General features: G+C 39.8%; 1 protein-coding gene across 1 annotated transcript; it reads right to left on the reverse strand.

Moving 5' to 3' along the window:
* Nucleotides 1-25,214, reverse strand: si:ch211-39i22.1 (translation initiation factor IF-2). Its single transcript, XM_034693636.1, has 13 exons — nucleotides 25,162-25,214; nucleotides 23,419-23,710; nucleotides 15,254-15,381; nucleotides 13,326-13,539; nucleotides 12,850-12,944; nucleotides 12,135-12,204; nucleotides 11,414-11,449; nucleotides 9,724-9,816; nucleotides 8,489-8,515; nucleotides 7,878-7,898; nucleotides 4,983-5,099; nucleotides 3,031-3,090; nucleotides 1-2,923 (listed from the first exon to the last, which is right to left on the reverse strand). The coding sequence occupies exons 2-13, from the start codon at nucleotides 23,480-23,482 to the stop codon at nucleotides 2,895-2,897; spliced, it is 954 nt and encodes a 317-aa protein (XP_034549527.1). The 5' UTR covers nucleotides 23,483-23,710; nucleotides 25,162-25,214; the 3' UTR covers nucleotides 1-2,894.
* Nucleotides 25,215-25,588: the final 374 nt, after the last annotated feature.

Genomic DNA, 25,588 nt, shown 5'->3' on the forward strand with positions numbered 1-25,588 from the left:
TCCCACGAAAACTGTTTAATTGACTCCTCAAACATTATTTACACAATTCCAGGAGAACAACACAAGTGCCAGATGACAAAAAATGAAGGAGACACACAAAAACACAGAACATTTAAATAAAAAGGAAGAATCACTAGTCTAAATCAAACATGAGTTGTCTAAATATGTTTAATGAATCAAGATGTATACAGGATAGGAAAGTGCTCTCCCGTAGAGATTCAAATCACCTGCTTGTTTCAATGCTTATTTCCTTTGTTGACACGGTTCTTTGTTTTCCCTTCTATCGTAAGGCAGAACTGGTTTGGCGCAGTTATTAATGCCATATCATTTTCTGAAATGCACACTTCAGAACCCAGAAAGTCTTCAATTTCCTTGTTTTACATTCTGGTTTGGATGCTACGCTCCAACTATTTGTGTTCACAAGGAATCTGACTTTCTGGGGCCACAATGCACAAAACAAAAGTAGTCCTTATTCCATTATTCGAAGATGTATTGTTTCAGTTTGCTTTACATCAAATCAGTCCCAGTTAGATTTCTGAATGTGCACTGCAGGACAGCAGAGTGCTTTTATTTTGAAGGATTGTGTGTTTTAAAGGCAGCATTGGCTCTATCGAGAAAGCTTGTACTTATATTTAACGGGTATCTTGTGCAGTAGAACTCTATACCATTGTAGTAAGAGAATTAGTACACACTTTCCACTTGGTCCCGATGTGTTGAGAGAAACTCAGTCTATCACAGGTAACAGGATAAGAAGGCAGCGCTTTGATCCGGCAACCAGCCCACAGTCTATACAGTAGAATTAGTCGATATGTGACATCACAGACTATTAATAAATCTCAGCTTGTGGCTAGGCTGTTAGCAACAGTCTCTGTCCTGTATTGCAGCTATATGGCGCTTTACAAGTAACACACTTTACATGAGCTGCAGCACGATGCAAAACTCTATGACCCTATTTGAAACTTTAAAGGGAGCAGAGCAAGTACAAAACTGCAAGGCAACAAAAAGACATTCAGAAGTTTGTATTTTGTGCTACAGCTGCAGAAAACAACAACAAAAAAATGTTGACTATTTTTTTTCAAAATGCAGTAGCGCTGCTTCTGAGGCATTTCACAATAATATTCACAAAATACCACAGCAAACAAGTTGACTCAAGACTATCTGTGACAGCTCTGAGGCACCACTGCTAAATGTAAAATTGCCATAAAAAATCCCAGAATGGAGATATGACTGATAGAAAAAACACTAAGACAGCAACTGGCTTGCTCAAATTAAGAGACACTCAATGAGGAAAGTTTTTAGCTTTGAAATAATGGAGTTTGGAATGCATTATTGGTCAATATAAAAGTACTAAGAATAAAACAGCACACTGGCCCACTGTGAACACATATACAGCAGCTGTCACATTCATGTAACAGTTTCACATACATGAGCAGTTCAAGGTGAGGCTTTTTCAACCACCAACATGATTATTTATGAGTGGATTAAAATCATACATTCCTCAAATTTCTCACTGTTATATTTTTTTAATTACATTCATCTACTATTTTGCCTGTTTTCACTTTCATTGTCCCAGCTCTCTTTGTGTCTGTCGATTGTTCAAGCCAGGCTGTGTCAGTGAAAGGCACTAGAGAGGAGAAAGTACTGCATCACAACTAGACTGACACACACTACATCAGAACATTGTCTATTACATTATTACATTATCTCATTTTGAGCCTGTCCTTGTCAGGTAGACATTCAAAACAGCTGGACTACACTTCAACTCAACTCAGTGAATTTCACCTAGTCTTTAAATCTCTGTATTTCTTCTGGGGAGAAATGTGTGTATTTGGGGATTGTGATCAGGTTAAAATGACCTGTCTGAGTTTGTTTGAACAGGATTTTTGTTTTGAGTTATTGCAGATTTCACAGATCTCCATTGAATGCACTGAACTGACAGAGAAGTGTTGGTCTCCACACAGGTTTTAAAATACGCCCCTTCACCAATTAAGGACACACACAAGAATACACACACAGTGACATCAGTGGCCCACAAAAACACATTGGACCTTGTAACTGCATCCCCACAATCCTCTGATTATAACCCACTACTATTTTTCCAAGAATGCAGGGGAGACAGTGGTAGTTATTGAAGCCCCCTGTTTTCCATTTACCCTGTGCTGTAGACGATTACAATGAAAATGAAAAAAATGTGTTTGACATGTTTCACTGAAGTGTCCAGGAGGTTTTTCAAATCAAATGGGTGGCTCATACAATGGCAGAGTATGCAGAAAAAATAAAGAAGTCGTTTTAAGAATTCATTACAAAGTATCCGTCACTGGTTTCTATTCACACTGAATTACTAGAAATCTATAGTAGCCATATGAATGAAATAAAAAAGATAGATTCATAATTTAGCCATCTCATGGTCATACTTATTTTGAGATTTAATCTCTTTAATGTCTCCTATTTAAAAAAAACAACTGAATTTGGTTTAAAGTAGAAAGTTTGACCGATTATTTGATAAATTCCTATGTCGTCACAATAATTAAATCCCTTAGGTTCACATATTTATTCTGTCTTTTATTACTTTTCCCCTACTTTTTTTCAAACACACAAAAAAGAACTCACATATGCTTGTTCTCACGCACACTCATTCAGACACACATGCATACACATCAAAAACAGACAGAAACTCACACACATTCGCACACACACACACACACACACACACACACACACACACACACACACACACACACACACACACACACACACACACACACACACACAAACACACAGCCCTACTGTGGGGCCTCACAGTAATTTAGCTCCACACACAATAGAGCTGAACAGTGAGATTGCCACTCTGCTTGCCGTTGGTTGTTCCAGGCGGTCATGTGATCATTGCTGGTCTAGGAGGAGTTCAGCAGGTTGCTAAGTACTACAGAGAGGAGAATAAACACAATGTAAAGGTCATGACACTGCACAGTACTGAATGTGCTCGATTTTTTGTTTTAAAAATGCGCTTAGTGTGTTTCTGCGCCTTACCCTGGGGATCTGACTGAGCCTCGGCGGTATCAGCTTTGCGTGCAGCTTCTGGATCTGCTTCTGATCAAAGACATTGACACGATCACACACATGCAAAGGAAAGAGAGGAAAAATGAAGGGACATGTCAGTTTGGATTTCATGAGCATTTAATTAGCAGAGCATAAATTAAAAGTGTGACATCATTAGGTATGACAGTGATAGCACCCTGGGGGATTTTCTGTTATTGCTAATACTTCTCAGCTCTAATTGCTCATTATCACCACCAAGGAAAGGTGTGAGATTTCTGTCTGGTTTTAAAACTCAAAAGTGCTTGTTTCTGAGCTGTCAAGCCTCTCTATTCACCATCAAGCGAGCAGTGTTAAGCTGTCAAGCTCATTTTAATACCTTTAACTCATTCATATTCATGAATACTGACATGGCTGCCTTAGACATTTGCAGGAAAAAAAAAGATAAAATCACTTCTAAAAGAAACATTTAAACACATTTTACTTATTATAAAGAATACTAGGTGTTAATACAAATATTTGCTATAGTTGAATCTGACTTTTGTCCTACATTGCTAAAGCTGAGTGGCCTTTATTGATGTTGACTGTAAATGAAAAAGTTGCTGAATTGGTAGTATTGGTATACAGGCTGTGTGTTTGAGGTGGCTGTAATTGACAACAAAGCTGGACTGAGTTTGCTTTGTCATAAAGTAAGACTGCTGACCTCCAAAACAAAGCAGTAAATACATACATGCTTAAAACTGTCCTATCCCAATTTATCTCCAGAAGTTGCACTAAAAAGTACAGATAAAAACAAGAAACTGGTTGCTTATTGCATCAAAGCTCCAAAAAGTTAAAATTGGTCTGAAAATGGATCCCACCAAAGCGGCAACCACCAGTGTTAAAGAATGAAGCCAATGAGGAAGTGCAAAGCTGCATTTCTTTGAGTGTCCACTGGAGGCTGGCTGCAAATCCCAAAGAAACTCTGTTAGGGCCAAAGACTGTATAAAATATGGACGTAGTATCCGTGATGTCACCCATCTGTTCCTGAGCGCTGTTTTGAAGCCAATCGACGGCAGCAGCCATATTGGAAAAGCGGAACTCAACCAGGCAGAGTGTGACATAAAGGGGCGGATTTTGAGCCTCCTAGCCAACAGCTATGTGTTCCCTTCCGGGAGTCAAGTCAGTCATGTCCTTATTTGGGCAAAAACTCGGAATCTTAATATCTTCTGAACTGTTGCGTTAGAAAAAAATTCACCCCCGTACAGTGTGTGCTGATAGAGAAATTAGCTCTTCAGATTGAAGGCGTTTTTTGAACCAGGCTGTAAACATGTTTATTAATGCTGCAAAGATCGTCTTTTTTGAATGGGTGTCTATGTGGTTTGCTGTGTTTCTGCAGCCAGCCTCAAGCAGATTCTCCCAGATTCCCCAATTTTGTTTTAGCAGCCACAAACATGTTTTAAGCCTGGTTCAAAGAACATGGCTCATTGGTTCATGCTGTACAGTAGTGAGTTTTTTAATAACATCCCTTCAGACAGTCTAATGGCTATGAGTTATACATACATTTGAAATTAGGGGCACGGCTGACATGACTGACAATTGGGCAGTTTTGGGCAAAGCCAGCCTCATCGCCACCTCTTTGCCTGTGTATAGGCTGACAGAAAGTTAGGTTGAGTCCGCGTCCCCAAAATGGTGACCACCATTGTTGGGCCCTAAAAATGTCTTTTCTGTTTTCTACAGTCTGTAGTCCCACTAGGCAGACAGCCAATCCTAGTTTGAGGATTTTGGGGTGTGCCAATCAGATTTCTGGGGTGTGTGTTCCCAAACAACTTCCTGGAAACACCCATGCTAGTGTTAAGCACTTTGGACAGCAGTTTATACTATTAAATGGGGTGTGCGATTTAACTGCTGGGCTTAACCGGCACCCCAGATAGTTTTGTGAGTTATTGAGTCAGCAGGATAATTACCCTGTCTGTTTTTGAAGCACAACTTCTTCTTCTGGTAGGTGATGTATGCAGCAACTCCTCCCACTGCAGCAATAACAACTGCACTCAGGATACCTGCTAAAGAGCCGGAACTGGCCTCTGTGGGAAACAAACACAAAAAAAAAAAGATCATTGAAATTTTGTCAGTGTAATTTCAACTGCATTTAGGGCTCAGATCATTTTGTGGATGTTTCATTATACAAATGTTACCTTGCTGTGTGGGATATGTGTCAGTGTAAGGCCTCCTTAATGAGGTTGTAGTGTTCAGTATCACAACTGGGTGCCATTTTGCAGTTGAAATAATGAGTGGCAGCTCAGCATCGAGGCTTAATGGCATGACATTATAGATGTATGTGTGTGTGTGTGTGTGTGTGTGTGTGTGTGTGTGTGTGTGTGTGTGTGTGTGTGTGTGTGTGTGTGTGTATCTGTGGGTGTGAAGAAACAGAGAGATTTGATCATCTTGCTCAAGCACTTTCTGATCCTCTTCCTCTCGCCTATCCTATAATTTAGACCTGAAAAGCATTCAGTGACAGCATATATCTGTCTGCACCTGTAACCCAGTTACTATGACAACATGGATCCGCATAGTTTTCCTGCTGTGTCATATCAGACAGCACAGGCCTCTCATAGCCTATTAAAGACACAGAAAACAGAAGCACACATACGACCGACCCTGCCATGATTACAGTTATAAATATTGATGAAATAATAAAGTATCATCAGCTAATTATAGAATAGTGCATCGTTATAATGTCACATGAAGAGGTGTTCTTGTGCAAACAACATGAAAATTACTTTAATTGTGAGTAAATTGGTGTCATTTGTGCTAATGTTGGTAGTTTGTTCAGTTGAATCAACAGTAAACAGATTTAATTAGAGTAACCTATTTCAAACAAATACAGCAGCTATTCTTCTTAGCTCATCTATTCCTCTTACTGAGCACAGAAGGACTTCACTAAAGGTTAAATCTGGACAATCTGGTTTCCAATGTCCACATTTTCTATCCAGGGTCAGGTAATCTATTTAACAGCTGTACTTTGGTCCCGATTTTTTGTTGTAAGCTGGGTACAGTCAACCTGATTTGGATTCAGACTTTGAGAATTGGCAAATCGGGATTCCTAGTGCTCTAAATATTAGTACATACTACATACTGTCCACAGAGGTCCACAAAATTACTCTCAGCTGCTTTATATTAAATATTTTACGTTTCATATTCCTATTTGGTGGATTATTGTATAGAACAGAAGTCTTTATCGTTTTATAATCCTCATGTTTGTTCAAGCTGCTGTGTCACAGTGGCATAAAGCATACAGGCGCAAAATATATATTGAAAAGAAGGCCAAATCAACATCACTGTAAAAAAATTCTAAACTAAGTAAAAAACATCAGAGCTAAGTGTTTTTGTTTCAGATTTAGTAAAATTAAACAATATCTTATCTAATTTAAAACAAACTGGATTAACCCGATAAATACAGATAAATGTCTTATTCCATGATTTCATGGGTCAACAATAAGACCTGCATTGCTTTAATGAGCAAAAAAAACTAGTCCACTAGTTAAGTTACTTTCTTATTGCAAGACATTTGCTGATGAGATTATTCTTACCCCACCAGCTGATTTTTTTTACTCACAACAAACATGTTAAGACTTGAATTCTGTTTTTCATTTCAAACAAAGAATAAAAGACAAAAACTACAGACTACGCTTTTTATACCTTTAGATTGTACCAAAGTTTTGTTTACACTCAGTGTTCTCAGTTACACTTCTCATAAAAAAAGAGGCCCTTCACTGCCCTTGCAGTGGCTTCAGTCAACGCAGAGTAATAATGGCAGGATATTCTGAAGTGATAATAGAGGGACGGGCAGCAGAGGAGATGTTGGGGTTGAATGGATGAGTCAGCAAAGTAAGTACAAGGGAGAACGACAGGGTACAATAAATCCAGGGATAAACAAAGATGAGAGCAGTTAAAAACACAGGAGTGGCATGAGTCAGAGTACGCGTGTGACTCAAGATAAATTCCCCAAAATCGAATGAGTCATTGAAGTTAATTGGATCGAAACGGGAGAAAATAGTGAGTCAGTTAAGGGAAGTGAAGGTCTGCACAGACAGGTAAGAACATGTATGTTGCACTCATGCAAAGCAACCCATGGACACACCAGTTTGTCTGGTCTTAAACAAACTGACAGAAAAAGTATCACTATGGACCTATGGAAACATAAACTATGGGAACTGTTTGTGGTCAGCAGCCACAACCCCTATCACCTGACTGGTTGCTAAGCAGGTGAGGTCAGAGGTCGGGGGTCAGGGGCAAAACTGCAACAGTAGACTGTCAAAATATCAAGATTTATATTTCTATTTATTTTACCCCACAGGAAAGCCTCATTGAGATTAAAATGTATTTTACTAGACTCCATAGTAAATCGAAATCAGCAGGGGCACATTCCAACAACGTTACTAACATAACGACATTACAACACATAATAATTACAAGCTATGAGACTTCCTGTCATTATAGGGACAGTAAAAACAAGTAAACAGCCATGTTTAGCTTGCATTTATACATAAAGAGGTGTATGGATAACAAAAAAAAACAGAAAATGTAAGAAGAGAATGATAATACTGGTTTCCCCATATCTCCAACTAGCCTTCCTTAGTATATTTATGTTTCCTTTGCTTTGACTTGACATTTTCAACACTACTTAAATAACCTTAAAGGATTTAAAGCAAAGAAACTGAGAGTAGCTGCAGCGACAGCACAGCTGTCGCTTTGCATGACACAAGAAAATAAGGGAGTGCTTATGTTGCAGGTGTGTTTGGAGCAATGTATGAGAGGGTGGCTTAATGTGTGCAAAACAGAAAAAAAGCAGGAGAACTCACCTTGAGCATCAGGTTTGTCTACTGTAAAGAACAGAGAACACATGAATACAGTTAGTTACATCAAGCTGAACCCCTCACAAACTGGTTTAACAGTAATGCCTTGCAGTAAAAGCGGAAAGATGTGTGGAATTGCCATGAGACTGATAGGCGATTTGAATATTAAAACTGTAATAGTTACAGACTAAATGTGACACGTGCAAACGTTTATTTAAACAGGCACAAACATGCACCTGCCGCTCTGTTTCCAATGCTTGAGAATCCGGAGCGGAAGCTAGCCCCATTGTGGAGGAGCTTTAATTGCGGTGCTTCCAACAGATGCAGCGTATCGTAAAATACTCCCCAAAAAGTTATTTTCAGACATCATTTGAACCTCAACAATAGGAAGGAGCATTTCCTGCTTACTAATGTATCCTGTTTTTATTGTCAGGGCCATGCAAGTAATATCCTGTGTGATTCAGAGCTTTATATACTCTACTACCCCTGCTGTAGCTGCAAAGCTACGACTACATCTGACTGGGATTTGTGTGATTTGAACTACAGATGGTGTTGTGTTATTATTTGTTCCTTTTATTATACAGACAGCAAGAATGTAAGCACAAAAAAAACCTTACCATCTCCTGTGGCTTCAGCAGCTTGAGCTAAAAGGGGGAAAAGAGAGACATGTCATTAAAGGAGGCGTTCAGGGTTCAGGTTTTCATTTGTTAATGATGCATGTGAAGCACTTTGACAAAAAAACGACAGAGAGGGAGAACAAGATTATTCTCTTTGTGGTACTTAATACCTTTGAGGCATTACAGGTCTATAGTTTCTGTCCCAACCAGTCTGTATACATTTACTCACATGATACTGCGAGTACAGTAATAGGAATGTTTGTATAAATTCAAAGATGGAGATAAATACGCTCTAAGTGCTTCTCTCTCTCTTTCTCTCTCTATCTTGATCGATATGCAAACAACCCTATTATCTCGTTCTACCTGTCTGTATTTGCCTGTGACATCACGGCTACCTGCTCGAACTTGACAAAGCCGCTAATCACAGAGTGCTTAAGAGAGAGAGCGTCTTTCACCAGATTATAATGATTATACCGACCTACGTGAATCAGCTCTTTACATGGAGAAGAAAGGGCGAGCGCAGAAAGAAGCAGCTTCAGGAAAATCTGTGTTTAAGCATTGCTTTCAAATTACTTTGTAGCTAGTGATAAGACTTTCTCGCCGGGGAGGTGAAACGAGTCAATTTGGTGTCTTGTCATGGGAACACAGCTCATTAAATTAGAACTGCATTCTTGCAGTTGCAAGGGATCTTGTGCAACTAATCATATGGTAGGCGTGAAACATTGTAGTTTTGAAGTTTGAAAACAGCAAGTACATAAAGCTAGCTGTCTCATGACTTCACGTCATTGTTGTTGAGGCTGTGCTAAATGCTACGTTGTAAGATTTGAGATGACAGAGCAATGGCAAAGACAGGAAACTTACAAATTAGCCTTTGAGTAGGCTAGTTCAGCTCAGTGCACATGTATCTATGAATTTAACAGCCTACTTTTGTGCTGATACGGTGGAGAAATATGATTTTCTTTTAGAAATCTTTCTAAAATAGCAGCCAGTTTTCAGTAGGACATGTTTTTGTAATTAGCATATCCATAAAAGACTCCATTCATGGAATCCATGAGATGGAGTGACAAGAAAACCAAGTAAAATATCACTAAAACTGAACTTCCCGCACATTCATGTTTATTTGATATGCTCATTTTTTCCCATGTGTTTTTTATGCATCCCTATATACTTTGGGAAATGTAAGGTTACTGGTCACAACACTACATCATAAGCAATTGTTATGAGAAAATACTAACGGCCTGTTTCCATACTGCGGCTCTTTCCTGGCTTTGCTGGGTTCTCCACTGCAGGTCCTTCTGCCAGAGCATCCTCCAAGTTGAATCCCAGATCTGAGAAAACAATAAGATATCATCAGTGACAGAAATACAATATCCATCCCTGCAGGGAAATTCTCTTTTCACCGTCCCGCCCAAGAGGGATATCTTCCAGATGTTCACCTCAAACATGTCGACTCTCTAACACAGTACGCTGCACTGTCCCAAACTATTTAATATCAAGATGATATCTATCATCATGGAATCGCTCCCAATGCTTCAGTCCCTCATGTCCCTGAGAGAATACCCTGCAGAGACGTCCCTGTTGAGGACCCTGAAACACTACCTGCTCCGAGGGTGTGACAGTGATCCTGTGAACCAGCGCTGACTTAGATTGAAGGATATCGTCTGTCCTTAACAATACCTTACCCTGAATCTACATTCATTGGGGGAAAACCCAAGCGACTTTATACAACATGTGTGAGTCAGAGCACAAAACAGTTTGAGGCTTGGCAGGGCGAGGTAGCATCGCTGAATTATTTTACAGCTGAAGGAAGCTCAGAGGGGCAATTATTCAGTGACCTGTTCTCTCAAACGAAAATCCAGACACTAAATTATAATGAGTTAGTATTGTGCTCACACTGTAAAGCACCATTTGTCACCAGAGGGTGTATTAGTTTCAAGTTAAGCTGCATTTTGAGCCAAGTTTTGCTCTAATTTTCATATCTTCTAATTAATCTCACTTAGAGCATTGTCTATATCTGCTTTTATTATAAAGTGTCCTCACGTGACTTTTGATACAATTTGGCACTACATTAGTAAATACTGACTGATTGATTCACTCATTCATCCATGTTCATTCTTTCTCTAGAGCCTCTTTTGATTTGTTCATATTTTCTTGTATCTCCAATAACACCATTACCTTCTCTTTCCTTTGTATTTCTTTGCTTTTAACCTAACATCTCCTGTACTTTACTCTCTTCTTCCCCCTGCGCTCCATTTCTGAACTCTCCCCTGTCAGGTATCACAAGGAAGAAAAAAAAACTTTTCGAATTTCTCAAAAACCTTCCTAAGGGGGGTTTTGCTTTTTAAAAGAAAGGCACATCTGCTCTCTATTAGTTCAAAAATTAGGGAGTTGCAGAAAATGATACACGATATCTTTTAAAGCATTATTTTACAAGACCGGTTCAACGTCAGTTACTTCATGAGCATTCCTGGAGTCATAAATGACACAGTGGAGCTTTAATACTTTTTGAAATATTGGAATAGGGTTTACAATTTAAGCAGAGTACAGCAGTTGTATTCAAATGACACAACATAGTGACTTTCAAACTACAGTACTCCTGTTTTTCATCGTGGTTTTGAAATACTGCTTAGTAGGACGTCCACCGCACCAAAGCATTAATTAAACAGGCCAGCCCATTTGTTGATTCAATGTTACCTTAGCAACTGAGAAAATAATAGTTTTGACCTTGTTATTGTTGAATGCTCTCGTGTGAATAAAAGACTTTCTGCGTCATTTTGATAAGCAATTGTTTGTGCTACCTCTTAGTGATTTGTTTAACTGAAGAAATACTTTGCTCGGTCAAGGGTGAGGTTTATGTGTTGTGGTTTAGTAATATGTTTTATTGACCGAAGAAAGAAAGGGTTTTAAAAAACAAGATATTTTTACCTGAATTCTCCTCAGGTGCAACCACATTTGGTTTGACTGTGGAGAGACACAAAGAGCAAATTAACGGTTGATGGAAAAACATCCAAACATGGGAAATGAACGAGGGTGGGAACTCCATTATCAACAGCAGTGCAGCACTAATCTGTTCCTGGGATCTTTTAAACAATAAAAAAAAACGCAGAGATGGCGTCTCATTTCGAAAGACACTTCTGTTTTCACAATTTCACTGTTCATAAAAGAACTGTATATTATATGTGTTTAAAGGTATCACATAATTTCAGGGTTTTTATCATGACTTAGGGAGCCTGTTGCTACCACAACACACCATGACATGATAATTGGACAGAATGTGCCAGAAGAAAGGCACAGAGCATGAATTTTTAAAAACAAGTTTGTACAGTTTCCTCATGTAAAGGACACGCATGTCAAAGAGGTGAGCTCATCCACGGAGAGCATGTGTTTCACTTTCTCTACAGCTCGTTCTATACGTTACTGTCCTATATAAATAAACATGCTGACTCCTTAAAATGTCTAAACATGTCGCAATTTATGAATCCTTGCACAAGGTCTCAGTGCTTGGGGTTGAACAGGGGTGAATTCTGAGTTTAAAAGACATGTTAATTCTTGCTTTTATGAATGAGCGGGATCCTTTCTGCCTTTCTTTCATTGAGGGGCACATTACAGAGAGTGAGAAAATGCAGCTATTACTCTATATGCTTACTTGTTGGGACAGGGGCCACTGGATCAGTTGGTTCTTCCTCACTATCCTCTGCGTCTGGGTCTGCTCCACTCTGTTGGAAATGTATCACACAGCACAGTGTGAAGACTTGTAGAAAAAAAATGTAAAGCTTACATAAGCAGATCAGCTCCTAAACAATGTCTGTGTTATAAACATACTGATAGCTATGCATCAGAGGAGGTTTTCAGTCAAAACACTACCATAAAGAAGAATGTGTCAGTAAAAGATAAGAAAAATAGCACAAGATGTGAGGTGTGATAAATGAAGGGAAAAGAGTCAATGAAAACTAGAAATGGAAAGAGAAACAATTAAAAACATAAATCTACTTTGTGGTATGAAGAAAAAGTATATAAAAGAATAATTAATTAACTTCACAATAATTTATTGTTTATTTTGGCTAACATAATACTTTTCAAAATGTTTATATCAATGCATATACATTTATTTATTTTTTAATGTCATGTTTCTTGTTCTTTTTCCAACAAAACAACTGGCTTTAGGTCTTTCTGACATAAATGAAGAATACAAATAGTTATACAACATTATACTTTAATTAATTAGACACACATTATACTTGAAATGATATGTCTATATATTATTTATCTTTGGATTCCCACCTTTATTTTTCATATTTCCCAGACTTATAGCACTCCTAACACTCCAAACACAGTATATCTTAGTTTTTTTTTCTACTGACCTTCTTTGGAGGAGGCGTGGTAGCTTTGCTTGCTTCCTCTTTAGAAGCTGGTTGATCAGCCTCTGGTTCCGGAGTCTCGGGATCAGCTGCAGGCACTGGTCAAGAGAAAACGACAATGAGAACAGCTTTTAGTGCTAGTTTTTTTAGTGGTGTGCTTTTATCATTCATGTTGTCAAAGACTTAAAGGGAAAAGATGTGATGGTTTAATTGACTGCTTCATTTAATGTAGAATTTAAGCACATCCTGCACATTGTCAAGGTGAATGGAAGGAACACGGAACAAGAGGAAGCAGGAAATTCTAGAATTGATCATATGGTAAAATGAAGGGAACGGACTAGTCCTTCATACGCTCATACAAACACTAGTACATCATATCAGCAGTGAATCATTGCACAGTATACAAGTGAGAGAATGAATAGTACTATTATAGCTTCAGAAAAATTGTATGCACAGAGAGTCTGCACATTTCTATTCACCAGCTGGTGTTGTTTCTGCATCCTCCTCTATGTCTGTTGCTACAGTAGTCAAAGCTTCTTCTTCTTCTTCTTCTTCTTCAGGAGTCGTAGAGTCTGCATCATCATCAGCTGCAGGAGTCACCTCTTCAGCCTCAGCAGTGGGTTCAGGGTCAGCAGTGGACTCAGGCTCTTCAGTGGGGTCCTCAGTAGTCTCAGGCTCAGGCGGCGATAATTCCTGTGTTTAGCACAAGATAAATATGCCGTTAGAATGCATTCACATCAGGATGTGGTTAAGAAAAAGAGATCTTTTAACAGCCATAGTTAAGAGGGCCCTTGGGTTGTTGGCGCTTACGTAATTTTGAGTACCTGTTAGTTGTTAGCATTCTGTTCCTTGTATTAAACACACCTCATCTGCACACTAAAGCTTCACATTAGTAGTCAGTAAAAGGCCAAAAGATCCAGAGAAAAACTATTACAATCCAAAATGTAGATTTCATGTGGATCATGTTTTTCAGCTCAGGTTATCCAATGAATGCCAGAAGATTTAGAATTAGATTTTTATCAGACTTCAGGTAGCCTGAGTGGTTGGAGATTACATAAAAGCACAGCTACCCTGAAATGCCAAAATGATGGGGGCCCTAAACGTTTTAAGAGGGAAAAAGTCTTCTAGCTGTGCTTCTGACTGTGGAAGCTAAGAGTTTGTTTGTGTTTACAGCGTGGATTAGCGGCACAGAGAAGAAAACCAAAACTAAGAAATTAGACTTTTTGAGCTGCATTTCCCTTACCTATTCATCATTTACCTACATATCATACAAGCAGGCAGCCAACATCGCTTTAACAGCAGAGATGTTGAGACTAGGGATGCACCGATCAGATCCTGGTATCGGATATCGGCCAGATCGGACTCAAAAAGCTAGATTGGATAACCGTGACATGGTGCCAATATGTAGTGCTGATCCATATGGCAGATCTATTGATCTTAGTTCTATGTGTTTCTGTGTTTACAACAGCCATGTGCGTCTCCTACGTCATCAGCGCCGACTGGTCTGTGCATTTTTGCCCGGCGGAGCATGATGGAAGATAACTACGAGGCTCTATAGTTTAGGTGCATGTCACGCTTCTTTTGCTAACAACTCCGCCAGAAACTTGCAACATGTGCAGCGCTAATGTTTTGACGGATCGGCTAGTATTGGTATCGGCAGATACCAAAGCCTAGGTATCAATATCAGGACCTAAAAAGTAGGATTGGTGCATCCCTAGTTGAGACACCGATACCAGCCCTTTATGTTGGGTATCAGTGGGTATGCAAGTTAATGCACTAGTGCTACTCCATTATTTATTAGCCATCCCAAAAGATAGACTGGTTTACTCTTTTACAAACCAGAGACATTGAGAGCAATATAACATTTTATGTTGTAACAGCTATTTTGGAGAGGAAAAGAAAAATACCGCGGTTCTAGCAGAGAGTCAAAGCTAGCAAAACGTCAGCACTTCTTTTTCAGTTACAGATGTGAAGGCTGTACTCTTTAAAATGTAGAGTGACAAGTTAATTGAAACCCGCAAATCACAATGTGAATCACAACATTATAGAGGCAGCATTGCTCAAGTGCTCTTAGGCAGACCCAGGATTTGAATAGCTGCAGCTGCTGGCTTGTTGCTAGTTGCTGAGCTTGTTTTTTAAGCTTGGATTCCTTCAGTCTACTGAGCGAGAACATACACTGGTATCAGCAGCCATGTCAGACTGACAGATTGTTGGTAGAATAGCGTGCAGTTATTCTAACATGTTACTTACTGATGTGCATGTCTTTTATTGGACTTGTAGTGAATGAACGCTTGTCATTAGCTAATAATGAAGCCCAAGCGTTGGAATCAGTTACAAGAATACAAAAAAAAGATTCTGAACAAAATAAAACATTATTTTCACATAGTCAAACATTCCTGTTCTTCACCTCAGATGTTTCTTCAGTTTCCTCATCAGCTGCAGTATCTTCGCTGGACTCTACCGCTGCGTCTGCTTCAGGGGTCGGTTCCTCAGTGGTCTCAAGGGCCGTTGCCTCCTCTGTTGGGGCTGCATCATCTAAACAGGGACGTGTGAAGAAGGGAAGGAAGAGGATAATGAAAGAAAGGTTCACACTTCAGGGAAATATCAATTTCAAACAATGGGGGGGGGGGGGGAATAAAGGGCTGTCCTGAAACTCTGCTGCTTCAGTAAACATCAAACAACTGACAGAAGCCTGTGTGACTGTGAATTTCTTTGTAAAAGAAGAAAGGAGGCAGACATGGCAACCCAAACCAATGTCTGCGTTTCAAAGGGAATACTCCGTTTTTTGAAAAAATGCAATATGACAACATCCTTGAAATTCAATATACTGTATTGAGAGAAGTTTGTGTCAATTATGAGCAGAGACTCTAAATTAAATAGTGCCAATACAACAAGAGAGTGGAAGTGATTACTGTAAACCATTGGTAATTAAAAACCATAATCCATCTGTTGTCATTTAAAACCATTCAAATCATCTGTCAGAATGGTCGTTAAGATGTTGTGGATGCAACACATTCTTCTTCAACATGACTATCACACACACACACAAACACACACACACACACACACACACACAGTACCCCACCCTGTTCTGATCGGTGCCTGATGTTAACGCTCCAGCCCCAACTGTAAGACAGACACACTGATAAGGTCTGACCTGCCCCAAAATCATACCCGGTCTCGACCCCGGCGATGGCATAGCAACTGCGTGCTAATGAGAAAATACAAAGTGTGTGTCCTGGTCACTCAGTGTGTGTGATGAGTTGGTGTTGGTGAGTGTTTGAGCTGGTGCTGTGACATTCCCCCCTTGCATGTGAGAAGCTGAAACAGCAAGCTGTGCCCTGACTTGATCATTCTTTGCGCTGCTGATTTCAGCAGCACCCTGATGCTGGTCCATCTGGGCAGCGTGTCCTTTCAAAATAAAAGCGGTAACCATTAAACAAGAGATACAGCCATCTAGAAATCACAATACCAGATGTGCTAGACTTCCTATGATTAAAACCGTGATTACGATGGATTGAAAAAGTGCAGAAGAACTGTACAGGGAGGCAGGACATGTACTTAAACCCCACCAGAAACTATCTCCCTCTATCTTACTTTCTCAGCCCTCTTCAAGGCAGATGGCCGTCTACAGTACTAACCAGTCTGGTTGTGCTCGAGTTTCTGCTTGCTAAAAGAAGCAATTTTTTTGCCTTTGCTGCCAAGTGCTTGCTCATTTTTGAATTAACTTAGGACCTGACCTCTCTCTTAAGCGTCATTACATAACTTCTGTGGGAATTTGGCTCAGCATAATTAAAATTGACTGATTAATTGACAAAGGTTGAAAGATGAAGACATAACAGAAAGTACTGCAAGTGTACTGTTGGGTGTCCTAACTCTCTTCTCTTACTATTTTCAAAGAAAATAATCATCTTTTTTTACTTTTTGCCAATCAAGTTTCCATGAAGGATCCCTCCATTTGCAAATTGAGATCATATCAGAGGCAGTGAAGCCTAGAGGGAGAGCAGCACGAACACATCTCAACTATTTCCATCACACAGTGAATTCTCTGGAGGTGAGCAAGCACCAGTGACAACCTGGCTCCCCTGACACAAACACACACACAAACACATATTCAAACCAGATATAAAGAAAGAAAATCATAAACACACAATACCATAGCCACAATTTCCCTTGCGCCTTGCAAGGGAAATGGCTAAATACACACCACATGCACTCGTTCACATGACCCGGCAAAAAAAACAAAAAAACAAGCTCTCTTTGTTCCTCTGAATCCATGTTTTTCCAGTAAGTGACACTGTATTAAACAGCAGTCAGGGATTCATGTACAGCAGGGCTGCATGTCTGAATACATGTATGAGCAGGTGTGCTGTGTGCGAGTGGATGTTTGTGTTACACCAGACTTCCTTCAAGGTAGTTTTTTTTTTCAAAATGTACAAAGATTCAAAGACTTGAACATAGCTTAGATGCACTGATTTCAAAGTCGTGTATCTGTACAGAACAGTTAGAACATGAAAACTACAACCAGTGCATGTTAACTTTATCTACCTTGATTTACAACTCACTTTCAGAAATTAAAGTGCAGCAAAATAATGCAGGCTAGTCATAAAACCATCAGGTTTAATAAGAAAATGAACACATTCTGGAACAGATATCTTTTAAGAATTGGAAAACGATCAGAAGAATATTTTATTTTAAGTAAATCAGGAAAGGCTCTTCATTAATGTTATAATTAAGGATTAAAATGTCAAACATTAGCTGACCTTTAGGGTGGACTACTGTTTATGTGTGTGCGTGATTGTCTGTATACATTTATGTTTATGTTCTCATTTACAGTAAATGAGGGCACATTTCCTGACATTATGCTGACATACACGTGTGTTAGGCATGTGGCTCTCATGTAACTCCAGTGTGTGTATGTGTGTGTGTGTGTGTGTACATGTGTGTTTGTGTACGTGACAAAAGAGAAAGGTACACTGCCCACCGTACACACTCCCTCTCTTTCTCCTGCCACTCTATAGAACATTCTGTTCCCATCTATCAGTTTGCCACTTCCTGCTCTAACTACCTCCACTGCCCTCCCATAAACCCCCCACATCCCCCCCCCAGCACACACACCCATCAACACACATAAACACGCAAGCACACACACACATGTACATGCACAACCTTGTAAAAGTACCTTCTCCTCCCCTCCTTAGTCCAACATACAAACAACCACATGTTGACACGCACGTAAAGTTCTTGTGCACATTCCCTTTCACATAATAAGTAAGCTGTGTTCTGTTTTGTGTTAGTGCAAGTAGTGAAACAATTTGTTGCACATCCAAACCTCTCTCTCTCTCCTTCTTTCTCTTTCTTTCTTGTCTTTGAGTTTGCCGTCCCCCTTTCCTCTCCCTTCTTTCTCTCCCCCAAACTCTTTACTCCCTTTGTTTCTCTGCCACTGCTCTCCCTTGAGGCTGATGAGTCATCTGTGTGTCTCTGACACGGCCGCACGCGATTCTATGGGACTGTACAGGATGAGTTAAACTGCAAAAGGGTCCCCACAGGAAAACTCTTAAGTTAAACCAGTTGACACATGTGGGAAAACATCATACTGGCAGTTACGTTGTGTTCTTTAAAGACAGTTAAAGTGGTTTGATGGATAAAAACATTCCTGAACCACATTTCTAGTTACTCCTTTAGGAAGCCTCTGATGGCCATTTTATATTAAAACTTTCCAAGAGGTGTTAGTTTATTTAGCTTTTTTGTTATTACAGTTTTAGTGTTGGCATTTTACTGAATTGCAAAACATTGAAATGTGTTTCTAATATTCATCCCCCCTTCATGTTTAGAAAAAGGGTGTTGGCAAAACAAGATAATGTCCACTTTAACAGCACTGAAAACTACAACCTCATAAGTTCAGCTTCATCACTGTGAAGATGTCACTCAAACTGATAATCCTTATCTCTGCAAAGATGGGATTAGAGTATCTTTCCATCTTAAATAGGCGTAGAAAGACTTATCTGATAGAGATTGCTGTTTGAGTTGTGGTAATCTAAAAGTTACACAATGCAACCCCCCCCCCCCCCAAAGGTACTCCTAGAATAACAATTGAAGACATGGGTCAAACAAATAGCTTAGTTTAGCATACAAAGTAAAATCATTCTGAAACTTCTAACTTACATTAGCACATAGACTGAAACTAAGATGAAACGTACTTGCTTAGCTTTGCCAATAGTGAGGGAGATGACTGGCTTACATTAGCAGGCAGAGTGGTGACAGTGTAAAACTACTAACTTGGCTTATCCTACAGAGTGAAAATAACAGTTAGGAACCACTGGCTTACATTATCAAACTGAAAAAGGGGAAAGCATTAGCTTACTTTAGTATACAGATTAAAAACAGAGTCAAACTGTTTAGTTTGGCATACAGAGTGATATAAAATAGAAACCATGGTCTAGCACACAGACCGGAACCAATGCGGCAACCTCCGGTCTCAAACTATGAAGCCCAAGCAGAAGTGTTAGAAACTGCAGTTCACTGAGCATCCACTTGAGGCTGGCTGCAGAAACACCGGAAACCACATAAACACCAATTCAAAAAAGACGATCTTTGCAGCATTAATACACACGTTTACAGCCTGGTTAAAAAAAACGGCTTGGCTCTACGTAGCTAATCTCTCTAACGGCACACACTGTACGGGGGGTGAATTTTTTTCTAACACGACGGCTCAGAAGATATTAAGATTATGAGTTTCTGCCCAAATAAGGACATGACTGACTTGACTCCCGGACGGGAACACATAACTGTTGGCTAGGTGGCTCAAACTCTTCCTCTTTACGTCACACTCTGACTGGTTGAGTTCCGCATTTCCAACGTGGCTGCCGCCGTCGATTGGCTTCAAAACAGCGCTCAGGAACAGACGGGTGACGTCACGGATACCACGTCCATTATTTATAGTCTATGATTGGAACCAAGGTGATATCATTAACTTAGCCTAGGTAGCCTACAGAGTGAAAACAGGTAGAAACTACTGACTTACATTAGCATACAGCCTGAAAGTAGGGTGAAGCTCCTGTCTTAGTTTTGCATACAGAGAACAAAGGGAAAACCACTATCTTAGCCTAAACACTGGATCTTGAGTGAGTTTTTAGCATACAGAGTGAAATCACGGAGAGCGCTATCCAACCTCAATATACAGACCGAAACTGAATGAAACAGCTTACCTGGCTCTTTCTAAAAGGTACAATTAAAAACCTGCTTGCTAGTAGCTCCCTATTTCAAATGTTACGTCTCATTTAAGGTGTTACAGTTTGTTTTGTGCCAGAATATTTCTTGGCAAGGTAAAGTCACTTCTTGTAGTCCTGGCATCACAGTGAGTTACTGGTACGGGCCAATATTACAGTCTAGAGTGTTCCACTATATAAACCCACAAATTGTTGTTTTAACACTTTACTGTCCCTAAAAGTTACAACAATGAGAACTTGTGAGCTTTAGAGGTACTGATAGGCGTTTCTTTTTTATCATAAAGCCATGCAAGCTGTTCCCAACTGTTTTCAGTTATTGTGCTCGGCTTTGCTACATTAACCAGCTGCTTCTTAAATCTTCATAAGGCATTTAAGTGGTTTTAGTCTTCCCATGCTAATTTCTAAGAGGATGGCAGTAAGCTTTTTTCCCCAACAATTCCACAGACTAAATGTCTAACTCTCAAGTTAATTATTCCTTTAGATGTGTGGGCAAAAATCACAGGCATAATGGTACATGTTCCCTCAAATTTACTGACTGAGCAAAATGCCACATTGGTTTAACTTTGGTGAATTTGTAACTTGAAGAAGTCTGGCTAGCAGAAGATTGACAATGGATATGGCTAAAAAGCACAATGCTACGTTCTTTCAGAGCAGTAGCAAGTCAGAACTCTGTTTCTGTGAATGAAATTTTTTTGCTGATACACTGAAAACACACCATATAAGGTTTAATCACCATGAACATTAATATTCATTTTCCTGCTCTTTCTGTTCCAGCAGCAAGGACTTTGAAATAACATGTACCTGTCATATCAAGCCAAGTCAGTTTATTTATATAACACCAAATCATGAGAAAATATCTTTGGGCTATTTTCATACAGAGCAGGTGTTGAATGTTTGCTTTATTGTGTAATTAAATCTTTTCAAAATGTGTGACAGTAAATATTATTCATACAAAGTTTGTACCTTTAATTAATAACTTACAAGCAGACTCTTTCAGCAAGTTGCATCATGTTGGAAAGCTTCATGACAGCAGGCAATGGAGCATGAAGAAGAAGATAAAAGTTTAACATAAATCATGTTTCACACTTGGATGTTTTTGGCGTTAATGCAGGTGCTGCTGTTTTGATTACCAAAGAAGGGTGACAAACGCTGGAACACTTTTATTTTGCATCTGATACCACTTCACTTTTAGAATTAAGTTTGTTCCTTTCTTTTCCATCACAATCACTTTTAGAAAAGTTTGTTCTTTCACCTTTTGTTTTGGGAATTGCAAAAGAACAGTGAAGTAAATCACTTCACTTTTAGTTATGTATTGCATGTTGAACTTTACTTAAATTAGAGTCAGAGACATTATGCAAAAAGCAGAGGAACTTCATTTTCTGTGTCGTGAGATTGTGTGAATGAGTCATAATACTTGTACATGCATGTGTGTGGAACTGATAACCAAGCCATTCCCTGTAACACTAAACCAGACAACTGTGTCTGTGTGTGTAGTTGTGTTTGTCAGGTGATACAACAGCACCTCCATAACACATTGTTCTGTCAGGTAGGTTCTATTGTTGGTTTGTAGGACAGAAAGTGCTGTGTTTACTCCAACCATGCACACCTTAAAACTACCCCCATAGGAGCAGAGGGGAGAGACTGTGTGTGTGTTTGTGTGTGTGAGTTTCACTTATCAACCACAAGTGTGATTTATGTGATGGGAGTTGAAGGTGTAAACAGAGACAAGTCTGTGCACACACTCACACACATACACCTGGCACACATCACACAGCGTTTTCTGCTTTCATCTGCCCGTTACACTGATGTACACGCACGCTCACACACATTAATAAAGTACTCCTTATACTCCCACATGCTCTGTACATTAAAGTTAGACTCCACACTCATGCACACACACTGAAACACAGATGCTGAGAGCCTGCAGGGGGAGGAAAAGGCGCTGAAACTAGTTATGTTGTTGGGTGTTGTCTACAGCTGGAGCTGGATCTAGTTACTGAGACACTCCCAGTCCTTCACTTCTTTAACCTACACACACCATACTGAGTTTGCACACATAAGGGGGACCCGGTGCACAACCTTTTCCTGCCTAACTACCAACTACTAGTTTTCAAACTGGCATGCAAGCAAGCACACGCCCTTGGAGATTTCCGGTCTGACCATCATCCACTGAGCTTAACACAAGGTTACAGTTCAGCAATTAAGAGGAAATGTGTGTGTGGGAACAAGAAGAAAAAAAGAGGGAACCAATGTGTGTGTGTGTGTAAAGGGGTGGTTCCTTTGTGATGGTTAATCTGGTAATAAAACGTAAACCGGTAGAGTGAGATTTACCCTGATCAACGCACCAACGTTCAACTGAAAGTTTGTTTGCATAAAGATGATAGTTGCTGGCACTATCTCTGCTAGTCTGTTTCTCCCTTAACGACACTTTTCTTTTATCTTTGTACAACATCTCCTCTACTTTTCTCATGCATGTGCACGTTTTTTTCAATCCTTCCCGTCTATCCATCAGAGTTTTACTGCTCATTTGAACAAAGTGAAATCATTGCTTGCGCCGCGGGGAAGGGCAGGGGCCCATGGGCCAGCTGTAGAAGAAGAAGGAGGAGAAAGAGGAGAAAGCGGGGAATAATGGGGCGTGAAGATACAGAGACAAAAAGGAAATGCTATTACAGATGCAGAGGACGATAGAGATCTAATGTGCATTAAAAACGGAGAACAAGGGATAAAAAGCGAGGGAAAAAGGAGGGAAATTTACTTATGTGAGAACAATGGGTTCACCACACCCTTTGTTGGCCAAAACTCATGTCCAAAAAGATATGGCCACATCACATGACACACCTACTGTATTTCAATCATAATGTCTGGCCTGCAGATCTATGAACAATCACAGCACAGATGAAGAGTGCAGAGCAGCATTTTATTCATTCAGTCAGAGCAGATTAAAATGAACAGAGCATAGCTAAAGGTGAGTAAGATTGACATGGGAGGGAGGCAGACAGCCTGGCAATTAGACTCAGACACAGACATGTATGGATGAGTAATGTGAGGATGGCTGGCAGAGGAAGAGGAGAGAAAGAGGGAGAGCGGGAGAAAGATAGGAGAGCCGGGGGGATATGATATGATATGACCAACAGAACGCAGACAGACGGACAGACACAGACAGACACAGACATACAGACACACAGACAGACAGACAGATAGACAGATAGACAGATAGATAGATAGATAGATAGATAGATAGATAGATAGATAGATAGATAGATAGATAGATCTGTCGTGCATGCAAAACCCATCTGCATAAAACTGCAGACTAGGCTGAATTAATTGGAGAATAAATCATTACCTTGTGCCTTGGCGCTCGCGGCCAGCAGGCTTCCTAATAGCAGAATCCACAGGTATGACATCATGGGAACACGGTGTTCTGGCTGCGACTGAACCGGGGCTCACAGTACCTTGCCTTGGCTTTCAAACAAGACAATTAACCTTCCTAGAGGTTTCAGGTAGATCAGGGAGGGCGTGTGCGTCGGTGTGCCGGTGCGTTCTTGCGCGTCGTATCAGAACCCGATGGCGTCTCCAAGGTGCTCAGATGCTTGGCTCAGCGCGCGCCGCCTCGGATCCGATGCCCTTCCTTTTGTCTGGATTGGAAGAGAGAGGTCCAGTCTTTATTAAGGTGGGCGGGGCCCCTCTCCTAGGCAGGCAGACAGGGCTGTGGAGGCATTACTTCCCTCAATAATCGGCTGTTAAAGCATTCAGGTTTCATGACTAATACCAACACTTATGATTGAAACTCGTTCCTGTCCCAGGAAAGGTTAATTAGTCATCACAGAAACTCCTTATGAAACATTTTCTTTCATTGCTGACTACTAATTCCTTACATGGAAAATTGCTTTCACCTTTTGGGAGACTGTGGCTGCAATAAGGAGGATAAAATTGTCCTTGTTATGTCATGAACTGCCATACTGATTGGAACCATCGATCCTGCACAGCTAAGAAACCCAAAGGGACTGACACAGACTTATTAAAGCATATCTCCCCTCTCATTCTCAGGCTTGTGTGTAATTTCCATACACAATTATACGTTTTCCTATAGTTAAGTAGTCTTTACTGCTCTCTTACGACCTGATTAGCCTGTGATTTACTTGGATTTATCCAAACATCAAGTTTATGAGAAATACACTGTATTGCTGGATTAGTGGAAATTTAAGGCTTTGGCTTGATTTGAATGTTAAATTAATGTTGGGTTTCCATTTGAGAAAACCACACATGACCTCATACAAACCAAGCAGTAGGTCGACTTGAAAAAAGAACATCTTATTTTCCTTTCCTCAGGCTCTTCTCCTTCTCCTGACCACCTCGTAAAAAGCCAATTCAGTGCCAAATTGAAATGTTTTACCGGTGTTGGACCGGCAGGTGGCGCACTTTGCTCTTAATGTCATAATTTCGAAATTCAGACAATTAAACAGAGTTTTCCGCCATCCAGCTCCTATACTCTGCAGTTTAAGCAAATGCAAGGACTATTTGTCTGGGTACACCAGACTTGATATTCTTCAAATATCACCTTAGGGAATTTGTTTCACTCAATTGAATAATTTCTTGCTGGTTATCTTATCCGATTTCCTCCGAAAAACATTATTTATAACAACCAGAATTTTACATTTAGTTTAAGAACATCACATATTGTATGGACTTGATGCATGGATCCTTAAATGAAGGAGTGACCTTATACATTTGCCTTTAAAGGAAACTATCAAGCGGTCTCTGCTGTTTTTTGATGACTCATGCATTAAAGAGCTCAGCATGCATCAGCACAACAAAGTCTCGTGACTGCAAGCACACAGATCCGCCCATCTGATTTCCATCCACCATCAGCACAGGTATCGTGGAAAAAAACAAGCCATGCATAGGGGGTAGGCTGTGTTACCTTGACACATATGATTTACACCCACCTGACATTTAGAAAGCGTTCATTAAAAGACAGTTTCTTTTATCTTCTAGCCACAAAGAGGAACCAAATGATGGGTAACTTGTCATATACAGAATGATCATGAGGCAGTCTGCACAGTGATCTGTAAACAAGATGTGATACCTGCTTTTTCACAGGATCCAGATGTTTACTATCATCTCTGAAGCTTTAGACATTACTGGTAAAATGAACACAGTGTAAAAAAAGAAATTATTTTATTAGTGTCTTAGCATAATGATTACATAAACATAAAAAACAATCTCTCATTTCTCATTTGTATAAAATGAAAACATACATCAAGATTTGATTTTGATTCATTTCATTAACTTGTAAATCTTTTCTTTTGTTTGGAAAGGTTTAAGTTTTTGGGAAGTGCCCTCATCATCTCATCATTTTTGCACCGGTTTGTCCTCATTGTATAAATATCAGAAAGGAAAGCAACAGTAGCACACGTTCTGTGTATAAAGCATTGAAATTGAGCCAGATTTTTAAGGATCAAACATATCTTTAGCTACAAATTTTCACAACTTGATCATCATTTTTCATACAC

Source organism: Notolabrus celidotus, chromosome 10 (genome assembly GCF_009762535.1).
Source record: "Notolabrus celidotus isolate fNotCel1 chromosome 10, fNotCel1.pri, whole genome shotgun sequence".
NCBI lineage: Eukaryota > Metazoa > Chordata > Actinopteri > Labriformes > Labridae > Notolabrus > Notolabrus celidotus.